Source organism: Ascaphus truei, unplaced genomic scaffold (assembly GCF_040206685.1).
Source record: "Ascaphus truei isolate aAscTru1 unplaced genomic scaffold, aAscTru1.hap1 HAP1_SCAFFOLD_764, whole genome shotgun sequence".
Classification (NCBI taxonomy): domain Eukaryota; kingdom Metazoa; phylum Chordata; class Amphibia; order Anura; family Ascaphidae; genus Ascaphus; species Ascaphus truei.
The window spans coordinates 158,250-171,163 of NW_027457099.1; the positions used below are offsets into that span (position 1 = coordinate 158,250).

Here is a 12,914-nt window from a genome sequence, read left to right on the forward strand (position 1 = left end):
TGTGTGTGTGTGTGTGTGTGTGTGTGTGTGTGATGGGAGAGTGGTGTGTGTGTGTGATGGGAGAGTGGTGTGTGTGTGTGTGTGTGTGTGTGTGTGTGTGTGTGTGTGTGTGTGTGTGTGTGTGTGTGTGATGGGAGAGTGGTGTGTGTGATGGGAGAGTGGTGTGTGTGTGTGTGTGTGTGATGGGAGAGTGGTGTGTGTGTGTGTGTGTGTGTGTGTGTGTGATGGGAGAGTGGTGTGTGTGTGTGTGTGTGTGTGTGATGGGAGAGTGGTGTGTGTGTGTGTGATGGGAGAGTGGTCTGTGTGTGATGGGAGAGTGGTGTGTGTGATGGGAGAGTGGTGTGTGTGATGGGAGAGTGGTGTGTGTGTGTGTGTGATGGGAGAGTGGTGTGTGTGATGGGAGAGTGGTGTGTGTGTGATGGGAGAGTGGTGTGTGTGTGATGGGAGAGTGGTGTGTGTGTGATGGGAGAGTGGTGTGTGTGTGATGGGAGAGTGGTGTGTGTGTGATGGGAGAGTGGTGTGTGTGTGATGGGAGAGTGGTGTGTGTGTGTGTGTGTGATGGGAGAGTGGTGTGTGTGCGATGGGAGAGTGGTGTGTGTGCGATGGGAGAGTGGTGTGTGTGCGATGGGAGAGTGGTGTGTGTGCGATGGGAGAGTGGTGTGTGTGCGATGGGAGAGTGGTGTGTGTGTGATGGGAGAGTGGTGTGTGTGTGTGTGTGTGTGTGATGGGAGAGTGGTGTGTGTGTGATGGGAGAGTGGTGTGTGTGTGATGGGAGAGTGGTGTGTGTGTGATGGGAGAGTGGTGTGTGTGTGATGGGAGAGTGGTGTGTGTGTGATGGGAGAGTGGTGTGTGTGTGATGGGTGAGTGGTGTGTGTGTGATGGGAGAGTGGTGTGTGTGTGATGGGAGAATGGTGTGTGTGTGATGGGAGAGTGGTGTGTGTGTGATGGGACAGTGGTGTGTGTGTGATGGGAGAGTGGTGTGTGTGTGATGGGAGAGTGATGTGTGTGTGTGTGTGTGTGTGTGATGGAGAGTGGTGTGTGTGTGTGTGTGTGTGTGTGTGTGTGTGTGTGATGGGAGAGTGGTGTGTGTGTGTGTGTGTGTGATGGGAGAGTGGTGTGTGTGTGTGTGTGTGATGGGAGAGTGGTGTGTGTGATGGGAGAGTGGTGTGTGTGTGATGGGAGAGTGGTGTGTGTGTGTGCGATGGGAGAGTGGTGTGTGCGCGATGGGAGAGTGGTGTGTGCGCGATGGGAGAGTGGTGTGTGTGTGTGCGATGGGAGAGTGGTGTGTGTGTGTGCGATGGGAGAGTGGTGTGTGCGCGATGGGAGAGTGGTGTGTGCGCGATGGGAGAGTGGTGTGTGCGCGATGGGAGAGTGGTGTGTGCGCGATGGGAGAGTGGTGTGTGCGCGATAGGAGAGTGGTGTGTGCGCGATGGGAGAGTGGTGTGTGCGCGATGGGAGAGTGGTGTGTGCGCGATGGGAGAGTGGTGTGTGCGCGATGGGAGAGTGGTGTGTGCGCGATGGGAGAGTGGTGTGTGTGTGATGGGAGAGTGGTGTGTGTGTGATGGGAGAGTGGTGTGTGTGTGCGCGATGGGAGAGTGGTGTGCGCGCGATGGGAGAGTGGTGTGTGCGCGATGGGAGAGTGGTGTGTGCGTGATGGGAGAGTGGTGTGTGTGTGATGGGAGAGTGGTGTGTGTGTGTGTGTGTGTGATGGGAGAGTGGTGTGTGTGTGTGATGGGAGAGTGGTGTGTGTGTGTGTGATGGGAGAGTGGTGTGTGTGTGTGTGTGTGTGATGGGAGAGTGGTGTGTGTGTGTGTGATGGGAGAGTGGTGTGTGTGTGTGATGGGAGAGTGGTGTGTGTGTGTGATGGGAGAGTGGTGTGTGTGTGTGTGTGTGTGTGTGTGATGGGAGAGTGGTGTGTGTGATGGGAGAGTGGTGTGTGTGTGTGTGATGGGAGAGTGGTGTGTGTGTGTGTGATGGGAGAGCGGTGTGTGTGTGTGTGTGATGGGAGAGTGGTGTGTGTGTGTGTGATGGGAGAGTGGTGTGTGTGTGTGTGTGTGATGGGAGAGTGGTGTGTGTGTGTGTGATGGGAGAGTGGTGTGTGTGCGATGGGAGAGTGGTGTGTGTGTGTGTGATGGGAGAGTGGTGTGTGTGTGTGATGGGAGAGTGGTGTGTGTGTGTGATGGGAGAGTGGTGTGTGTGCGATGGGAGAGTGGTGTGTGTGCGATGGGAGAGTGGTGTGTGTGTGATGGGAGAGTGGTGTGTGTGTGTGATGGGAGAGTGGTGTGTGTGTGATGGGAGAGTGGTGTGTGTGCGATGGGAGAGTGGTGTGTGTGTGTGTGTGATGGGAGAGTGGTGTGTGTGTGTGATGGGAGAGTGGTGTGTGTGCGATGGGAGAGTGGTGTGTGTGTGTGTGTGATGGGAGAGTGGTGTGTGTGTGTGATGGGAGAGTGGTGTGTGTGTGTGTGTGTGTGTGATGGGAGAGTGGTGTGTGTGCGATGGGAGAGTGGTGTGTGTGTGTGTGATGGGAGAGTGGTGTGTGTGTGATGGGAGAGTGGTGTGTGTGCGATGGGAGAGTGGTGTGTGTGTGTGTGATGGGAGAGTGGTGTGTGTGTGTGATGGGAGAGTGGTGTGTGTGCGATGGGAGAGTGGTGTGTGTGTGTGTGTGTGTGTGATGGGAGAGTGGTGTGTGTGTGTGATGGGAGAGTGGTGTGTGTGTGTGTGTGTGTGTGTGTGTGTGTGATGGGAGATTGGTGTGTGTGTGTGTGTGTGTGATGGGAGTGTGGTGTGTGTGTGTGATGGGAGAGTGGTGTGTGTGTGTGATGGGAGAGTGGTGTGTGTGTGTGTGTGATGGGAGAGTGGTGTGTGTGTGTGTGATGGGAGAGTGGTGTGTGTGTGTGTGATGGGAGAGTGGTGTGTGTGTGTGTGATGGGAGAGTGGTGTGTGTGTGTGTGATGGGAGAGTGGTGTGTGTGTGTGTGTGATGGGAGAGTGGTGTGTGTGTGTGTGTGTGATGGGAGAGTGGTGTGTGTGTGTGTGTGATGGGAGAGTGGTGTGTGTGTGTGTGTGATGGGAGAGTGGTGTGTGTGTGTGATGGGAGAGTGGTGTGTGTGTGATGGGAGAGTGGTGTGTGTGTGTGTGATGGGAGAGTGGTGTGTGTGTGTGTGTGTGTGATGGGAGAGTGGTGTGTGTGCGATGGGAGAGTGGTGTGTGTGTGTGTGTGTGATGGGAGAGTGGTGTGTGTGTGATTGGAGAGTGGTGTGTGTGTGTGTGATGGGAGAGTGGTGTGTGTGTATGATGGGAGAGTGGTGTGTGTGCGATGGGAGAGTGGTGTGTGTGTGTGTGTGATGGGAGAGTGGTGTGTGTGTGTGATGGGAGAGTGGTGTGTGTGTGTGTGTGTGTGTGTGTGATGGGAGAGTGGTGTGTGTGTGTGTGTGTGTGATGGGAGTGTGGTGTGTGTGTGTGATGGGAGAGTGGTGTGTGTGTGTGATGGGAGAGTGGTGTGTGTGTGTGTGATGGGAGAGTGGTGTGTGTGTGTGTGATGGGAGAGTGGTGTGTGTGTGTGTGATGGGAGAGTGGTGTGTGTGTGTGTGATGGGAGAGTGGTGTGTGTGTGTGATGGGAGAGTGGTGTGTGTGTGTGTGTGTGTGTGTGTGATGGGAGAGTGGTGTGTGTGTGTGATGGGAGAGTGGTGTGTGTGTGTGATGGGAGAGTGGTGTGTGTGTGTGTGTGATGGGAGTGTGGTGTGTGTGTGTGATGGGAGAGTGGTGTGTGTGTGTGATGGGAGAGTGGTGTGTGTGTGTGATGGGAGAGTGGTGTGTGTGTGTGTGATGGGAGAGTGGTGTGTGTGTGTGTGTGATGGGAGTGTGGTGTGTGTGTGTGATGGGAGAGTGGTGTGTGTGTGTGTGATGGGAGAGTGGTGTGTGTGTGTGATGGGAGAGTGGTGTGTGTGTGTGATGGGAGAGTGGTGTGTGTGTGTGATGGGAGAGTGGTTTGTGTGTGTGTGTGATGGGAGAGTGGTGTGTGTGTGTGATGGGAGAGTGGTGTGTGTGTGTGATGGGAGAGTGGTGTGTGTGTGATGGGAGAGTGGTGTGTGTGTGATGGGAGAGTGGTGTGTGTGTGATGGGAGAGTGGTGTGTGTGTGATGGGAGAGTGGTGTGTGTGTGTGTGATGGGAGAGTGGTGTGTGTGTGATGGGAGAGTGGTGTGTGTGTGTGATGGGAGAGTGGTGTGTGTGTGATGGGAGAGTGGTGTGTGTGTGTGTGATGGGAGAGTGGTGTGTGTGTGATGGGAGAGTGGTGTGTGTGTGTGTGATGGGAGAGTGGTGTGTGTGTGTGATGGGAGAGTGGTGTGTGTGTGTGATGGGAGAGTGGTGTGTGTGTGTGATGGGAGAGTGGTGTGTGTGTGTGATGGGAGAGTGGTGTGTGTGTGTGATGGGAGAGTGGTGTGTGCGCGTGTGATGGGAGAGTGGTGTGTGTGTGTGTGTGTGATGGGAGAGTGGTGTGTGTGTGTGTGATGGGAGAGTGGTGTGTGTGTGTGTGATGGGAGAGTGGTGTGTGTGTGATGGGAGAGTGGTGTGTGTGTGTGATGGGAGAGTGGTGTGTGTGTGATGGGAGAGTGGTGTGTGTGTGTGATGGGAGAGTGGTGTGTGTGCGATGGGAGAGTGGTGTGTGTGTGTGTGTGATGGGAGAGTGGTGTGTGTGTGTGATGGGAGAGTGGTGTGTGTGTGTGATGGGAGAGTGGTGTGTGTGTGATGGGAGAGTGGTGTGTGTGTGTGTGATGGGAGAGTGGTGTGTGTGTGTGATGGGAGAGTGGTGTGTGTGTGATGGGAGAGTGGTGTGTGTGTGTGTGATGGGAGAGTGGTGTGTGTGTGTGTGATGGGAGAGTGGTGTGTGTGTGTGTGATGGGAGAGTGGTGTGTGTGTGATGGGAGAGTGGTGTGTGTGTGTGATGGGAGAGTGGTGTGTGTGTGTGATGGGAGAGTGGTGTGTGTGTGATGGGAGAGTGGTGTGTGTGTGATGGGAGAGTGGTGTGTGTGTGTGATGGGAGAGTGGTGTGTGTGTGTGATGGGAGAGTGGTGTGTGTGTGTGTGTGTGATGGGAGAGTGTGTGTGTGTGTGTGATGGGAGAGTGGCGTGTGTGTGATGGGAGAGTGGTGTGTGTGTGTGATGGGAGAGTGGTGTGTGTGTGTGATGGGAGAGTGGTGTGTGTGTGTGATGGGAGAGTGGTGTGTGTGTGATGGGAGAGTGGTGTGTGTGTGATGGGAGAGTGGTGTGTGTGTGTGATGGGAGAGTGGTGTGTGTGTGTGATGGGAGAGTGGTGTGTGTGTGTGATGGGAGAGTGGTGTGTGTGTGTGATGGGAGAGTGGTGTGTGTGTGTGTGTGTGTGATGGGAGAGTGGTGTGTGTGTGTGTGATGGGAGAGTGGTGTGTGTGTGATGGGAGAGTGGTGTGTGTGTGTGATGGGAGAGTGGTGTGTGTGTGTGATGGGAGAGTGGTGTGTGTGTGTGTGTGATGGGAGAGTGGTGTGTGTGTGTGTGATGGGAGAGTGGTGTGTGTGTGTGATGGGAGAGTGGTGTGTGTGTGTGATGGGAGAGTGGTGTGTGTGTGTGATGGGAGAGTGGTGTGTGTGTGTGATGGGAGAGTGGTGTGTGTGTGTGATGGGAGAGTGGTGTGTGTGTGTGATGGGAGAGTGGTGTGTGTGTGTGTGTGTGATGGGAGAGTGGTGTGTGTGTGTGTGTGATGGGAGAGGTCACCACTAACCTGGGGATAAAGTCGGGTTATTGTACCTGTCTGACATGTATATGTGATCAGAACATGGGGAGCGGACTCACCCTGGGGTGCCTGTTAGGGGAATTCTTTCCTGCCATCTCCTGCCTGATGGGGCGCTTGTTCACGCTGCCCCCTGATATTGCACCGACACGGGACTGGGCTGGCACGTGCCATAACGGCTCTGAAACGACAACATTGGCTCACATCATATGCGGAAAGGAGGATGGGTTACAGTGAATAATTAGAAGTGCTGCGGGTTAATTAACGAGGTTAACACAAGCAGAGCAGCAAGTGGGAGCTCGGTACCGATTAGCAGGCAGTGTGACACCCATTCTCACTCCTGTCATCTCCTAGGAGTCAAATAAGGTATATATAACAAAGCCTTCGCTTTCCATAAGCCAAAGCACGCTAAAGATTATGAGGTTTACTTTGATTTACTGTATGTTGCTCTTCATACAATACATGTTAAGATATAGGGAGCTAAAATACAGTAAGATTATCGAACGCAACACAACATATTAAGAAAAGGCGTCACCATCCCAAAGTAGAAACGATGGGGCTGTTGGAAGAATTAGAGATCATTTTGCAATGAGTGGTTATTTCTGTGCTGTTTTTAGGTTTGAGAACGAGGAAGGCAGTCTCACTATTTTTACCATCAGTGGGCTGACAGCCACCACCCACCCGCTAACTCGCCCTCCCCTACTCTGTCACTCACTTTGTGAGTCCGTAAATCCCAAATTGTGACCTATTTCCGGTCTCCGATTGTCTCTGTCTCTGCCCCCTCCATGCTCAGGCTATAGCTGCTCTCCCAGCTCCTGACGTGCCCCTATGAGTATCTGCTCCCATTACACAAAGATCTCCTCTCACATTCAATTATGAGCCAGTGACAGCGCTTCCACTTCCTAAAGAAGAACGAAAGCCAGCTGCAGATGCGCTAACAACCCGCCCATTACATGCTATAATTACCCACCACTGCTCTTTGCCTCTAAACTGCTGGATAACTCGTTGACTGCCAGAAGGGCCTGTGAGGCTTTGGCAATCAAGGGGTTAAATGCTTGGCAAAGGAGGCAGTAACACACCTGGCTCTCAGGTGGTTACACACGGTGTTCTCTGTCCCATTTTGCACAAGAGTGTTAAACAGCATCCATAACCATTCCCCACCTCACACTGTATACACCAAGCACCTTCTCTCCCCACCTCCCTCACACTCTGTATACACCAAGCACCTTCTCTCCCAAATCCCTCACACTCTGTATACACCAAGCACCTTCTCTCCCCACCTCCCTCACACTCTGTATACACCCAGCACCTTCTCTCCCCACCTCCCTCACACTGTATACACCAAGCACCTTCTCTCCCCCACCTCCCTCACACTCTGTATACACCAAGCACCTTCTCTCCCCACCTCCCTCACACTCTGTATACACCAAGCACTTTCTCTCCCCACCTCCCTCACACTGTATACACCAAGCACCTTCTCTCCCCACCTCCCTCACACTCTGTATACACCAAGCACCTTCTCTCCCCACCTCCCTCACACACTGTATACACCAAGCACCTTCTCTCCCCACCTCCCTCACACTCTGTATACACCAAGCACCTTCTCTCCCCACCTCCCTCACACTCTGTATACACCAAGCACTTTCTCTCCCCACCTCCCTCACACTCTGTATACACCAAGCACCTTCTCTCCCCACCTCCCTCACACTCTGTACACACCAAGCACCTTCTCTCCCCACCTCCCTCACACTCTGTATACACCAAGCACCTTCTCTCCCCACCTCCCTCACACTCTGTATACACCAAGCACCTTCTCTCCCCACCTCCCTCACACTGTATACACCAAGCACCTTCTCTCCCCACCTCCCTCACACTCTGTATACACCAAGCACCTTCTCTCCCCACCTCCCTCACACTCTGTATACACCAAGCACCTTCTCTCCCCACCTCCCTCACACTCTGTATGCACCAAGCACCTTCTCTCCCCACCTCACCCTGTATACACCAAGCACCTTCTCTCCCCACCTCCCTCACACACTGTATACACCAAGCACCTTCTCTCCCCACCTCCCTCACACACTGTATACACAAGCACCTTCTCTCCCCACCTCCCTCACACTCTGTATACACCAAGCACCTTCTCTCCCCACCTCCCTCACACTCTGTATACACCAAGCACCTTCTCTCCCCACCTCCCTCACACTCTGTATACACCAAGCACCTTCTCTCCCCACCTCACTCTGTATACACCAAGCACCTTCTCTCCCCCTCCTCCCTCACACTTTATACACCAAGCACCTTCTCTCCCCCACCTCCCTCACATTCTGTATACACCCAGAACCTTCTCTCCCCACCTCCCTCACACGCTGTATACACCCAACACCTTCTCTCCCCACCTCCCTCACACTGTATATACCAAGCACCTTCTCTCCCCCAACTCCCTCACACTCTGTATACACCAAGCACCTTCTCTCCCCACCTCCCTCACACTCTGTATACACCAAGCACCTTCTCTCCCCACCTCACCCTGTATACACCAAGCACCTTCTCTCCCCACCTCCCTCACACACTGTATACACCAAGCACCTTCTCTCCCCACCTCCCTCACACACTGTATACACCAAGCACCTTCTCTCCCCACCTCCCTCACACTCTGTATACACCAAGCACCTTCTCTCCCCACCTCCCTCACACACTGTATACACCAAGCACCTTCTCTCCCCACCTCCCTCACACTCTGTATACACCAAGCACCTTCTCTCCCCACCTCCCTCACACTCTGTATATACCAAGCACCTTCTCTCCCCACCTCCCTCACACTCTTTATACACCAAGCACTTTCTCTCCCCACCTCACTCTGTATACACCCAGCACCTTCTCTCCCCACCTCCCTCACACTGTATACACCAAGCACCTTCTCTCCCCCACCTCCCTCACACTGTATACACCAAGCACCTTCTCTCCCCACCTCACCCGGTATACACCAAGCACCTTCTCTCCCCACCTCCCTCACACTCTGTATACACCAAGCACCTCCTCTCCCCACCTCACTCTGTATACACCAAGCACCTTCTCTCCCCACCACCCTCACACTGTATACACCAAGCACCTTCTCTCCCCACCACCCTCACACTCTGTATACACCAAGCGCCTTCTCTCCCCACCTCACTCACACCCTGTATACACCAATCACCTTCTCTCCCCACCTCCCTCACTCTGTATACACCAAGCACCTTCTCTCCCCACCTCCCTCACACTCTGTATACACCAAGCACCTTCTCTCCCCACCTCACTCACACTCTGTATACACCAATCACCTTCTCTCCCCACCTCCCTCACACTCTGTATACACCAAGCACCTTCTCTCCCCACCTCACTCACACTCTGTATACACCAATCACCTTCTCTCCCCACCTCCCTCACACTCTGTATACACCAAGCACCTTCTCTCCCCACCTTCCACACACTCTGTATACACCAAGCACCTTCTCTCCCCACCACCCTCACACTCTGTATACACCAAGCACCTTCTCTCCCCACCTCCCTCAGACTCTGTATATACCAAGCACCGTCTCTCCCCACCTCACACTGTATACACCAAGCACCTTCTCTCCCCACCTCCCTCACACTCTGTATACACCAAACACCTTCTCTCCCCACCTCCCTCACACTCTGTATACACCAAGCGCCTTCTCTCCCCACCTCCCTCACACTCTGTATACACCAAGCACCTTCTCTCCCCACCACTCACACTCTGTATACACCAAGCACCTTCTCTCCCCACCTCCCTCACACACTGTATACACCAAGCACCTTCTCTCCCCACCTCCCTCACACACTGTATACACCAAGCACCTTCTCTCCCCACCTCCCTCACACTCTGTATAAACCAAGCACCTTCTCTCCCCACCTCCCTCACACTCTGTATACACCAAGCACCTTCTCTCCCCCTTTCAAATCAAACTTATCACACCTGAATTAAATATTTCAACCACTTTTCCCCAAACCCAGAGGCACCCACCATCAAGGCCAGGCACTGACACTCATTGCACTTCCTGCTTCCCCTACTGTCTCTGGAAGTTTCCCAACATCCCACTTATAGATTCTTTTGATTATAGGTCTGCGGGTTTAGGAATACCGGTTCTTACCAGGTGCTTTAATGTTTGATGCACCCGTTGTATTATACACCCTTTTGTAATAGATCTTAAGTATAACAAATAAAATAAAAAATCATTACAAAACATTGATTTTAATGAAGAAAACCCCCATTAAACAGCGACCATATAAATAGAATTGTACAATAAGCAAATAACGGAAATGTTTATATATTACTCATTATCTACCTTAAAAGTATCATTTCTAAAGTACAATTAGGGAGGACTGCAAGTAGGTTTTAAAAACTATTTCTAATTAGCTGTAATAATTTAGGACATTTTCTAAGATGTCATTAAATAGGTCTCATTTATTTTTCTCCTTGTGAATTGCTTTCTCTAAACAGACCAACAGGTGCAGTGCCACGTAGCAGGCCAGAAAACAACGTTTTGTAAAGAATTTGTCAAATTGGCATCCCTAAACAAATCTAACCATGCATAAGCAAAGATTGGGCTGCTCTCGCTTGTTTTGGAAATTAAGTCTTCACTCTGGTCCTCTAGTTGGGGAGTGGTTTTCAGTAAATGGTATTGTTTTTACCCTTATCCAGACAGTACAAGGGGGCTTTGCCTGTGCAAACTCCAGTTGCATACTCACAGATATCAGACAAATAGGAGGCATTCAAACCGCTCCAGAGAGTCTCCGCTCACCATGTTTACAGAGTAACTTTACAAAATGATTTAAAATGTGTGTCCAATTTCAGTCAAAATAAAAAGCCATCACCCAGATGTGACCGCCTGTGTCACTGCTATTAGTGACCCTTTAAATAAGAATAAATTATATATATATTGTAAAATCCATGCTCTCCTCACCTGGTTTATGTCTATCCATTGTGATCTCAGGGGTGGTTACGGCTCCGCTGGACATCCCCTCCTGTACATAATAAGGTTCCATCTGCAGCATGGGGTGTGGAGGCGGCCCGTATCTGAGCGAGAGAGAGAAGAAACCATGCTTTGCCTCTTTCCTTGCAAACGAGCACACTGATCTCATATCTCACTCAACTTCTCACTCTGTGATAGCAGCTTTTACACTAAGAGTGGGGGGGGGGGGGGGGAGCACTGTTAAAAAAAGGCGTCAAAGGAGAGAAGCCATGTCTGTAATTACATGCTGAAGGGGAAGAGGGGGGCATCTCTTTGAAACTGCAAGGGCAGAACTATGTCAGTGCAAAGTACAAGGGTTCATTGCCCGGGCCCTCGTATCAATGGCTTTTTAAATTCTCTCTGGTGGACCTCGTGTTGCGGCGCTGGTGCCAAGAATACTGGGCCAGGATGGAAAGGTAGCAGCTGTACTAACCCTTGCAGGTACCAGATGCTTTACAGGCTGCTCTGGCAGGAAAGGGGTTAACAGAAATGCATTAAACAAGAACAACAACATGGCAAGCACAGTGTCAATGAGAAGCTGTTAGCAGCTCATCTTAGCAGCCTGTGCATCAATATCAAAATCATGGCTCCCTTGCTGTTGTAGTGAAGGTAAGAGGCATTGTTATCCTGCTTGTCCGAATGTTAATGTAGTAACATAATCATGGTGTCCTGTGTGTCAGCAAGTGATTTGGGGAGTGTCACTAGGAGGCTACAGGGCGCAAAGGGAGGCGCTGCAGGGGGGGAGCAGTTACGGGAGGGGGGGGGAGCAGTTACGGAGGGGGGGGAGCAGTTACGGAGGGGGGGGAGCAGTTACAGGAGGGGGGAGGTTATAGGAGGGGGGGAGCAGTCACGGGAGTCAGTTATATGGAGCAAGGATTTCAAAGTTGCTTGGGATAGACATAAGGGAATCCTATATATGAGAAAAATCTAGGGATTGAATGGGGTCTGAGGCTTTCAGCAGGTAGGAAACTGCTCAGTTGATGGGCTACATGCTCCTTATCGGTTAAATCTCTATGCTTTGCAAGACGTTGCAGGACTCTCGAGCAGCAAAGGGGTTTCAGTTATATCCCAAAGATCAGCTAACTTTGATCATAAATCATAAATGGCTTTACCTGTCCGGAGATTGCTTGTACCGGCTGTAGCCCGTTCCTCCTGAATTTGGAGTGGAGAAGCTCCCCGAGGGTTGTCTATAGGACTGTGCTTTATCCATCGCCGACGGTGAAGTCGCAACATATGGGGTCTCTGGATAACTCACTGGCCTGTTTGGAGAGAGAAAAGAGAGAGTAAAATAATGATATTCATTGCCATTTAGAATAAGAGCTCTTCATGTATCAGGGGTCCTCAAACGTCTCCTCACAGTGAGCCACTGCAATGTTAATACATACACTTAGCCCTTTCCATCTACATATTGTAAGCGCTCGGGGGCAGGGATTTCCTTTCCTATTGTCTGATCTAAGGTTTGTTGCGCTTATTGTATTATAATTCCATATTGTATTGTCCTTTTTGTAAAGCACTGTAAAGGGATGCTGCTATATAAAAATACACACAAATATACATACAAATTCACTAAATATTTTTCAGTCTCCAGTAGTGATGGAAAACACATGGAGGGTATTTACACGTCTCCCAGCTGGAAATCTTCAGCAAGACCTGTGCAAGGGAATTCCAGCCGATATACTGAAGGGAAACCGCAAGTTGTGTTCAGTAGATTCCTTAGGTTTGATAAATGCGATACTGTTCATTGCACTGGTTTTACCCCAGTTTTGCAGTCAGAAGACGTTTGTAAATAGGCCCCACAGACTACAGGGAGAGCTGCATGCAATGAATTTTGAAACCCACCTCTTCGCTTTTGACATTACAGTTTAAGAACTACTGTCACAGATTAAATTACGGTAGGGAGATTTCTACATTTCACAGGGCTCTTCCTTGTGTAGTCTGTATGAATACAGTATGAAGTGTGGAAAGATCTGTACACGTGAAGGAGAGACGTGTGAGGTTTGCAAAAATTCTGTAGACATGAGAAGGAAGTAGGGTTTGGAAAGTTCTGTATGGGTGAAGAGAGCTATGAGTTTGGAAAGCTCTGTACATGTGAAGAGGAGACCTGTGAGGTTTGGAAAGCTCTGTACATGTGAAGAGGAGACCT

At 51.2% G+C, this 12,914-nt stretch overlaps 1 protein-coding gene across 1 annotated transcript in view; it reads right to left on the reverse strand.

Annotated features, from left to right (window-relative positions):
• Nucleotides 1-12,057, reverse strand: part of LOC142486174 (signal-induced proliferation-associated 1-like protein 3) — a 30,298-nt gene extending 18,241 nt beyond the window's left edge. The window contains exons 1-3 of the mRNA XM_075584823.1: nt 11,884-12,057; nt 10,724-10,836; nt 5,825-5,943 (exon numbers count right to left, since the gene is read on the reverse strand). Coding sequence (XP_075440938.1) covers nt 5,825-5,943; nt 10,724-10,836; nt 11,884-11,981 — 330 coding nt within the window. The 5' untranslated portion in view covers nt 11,982-12,057. The remainder of the gene's footprint in view (nt 1-5,824; nt 5,944-10,723; nt 10,837-11,883) is intronic.
• Between the last annotated feature and the right edge of the window lie 857 nt (nt 12,058-12,914).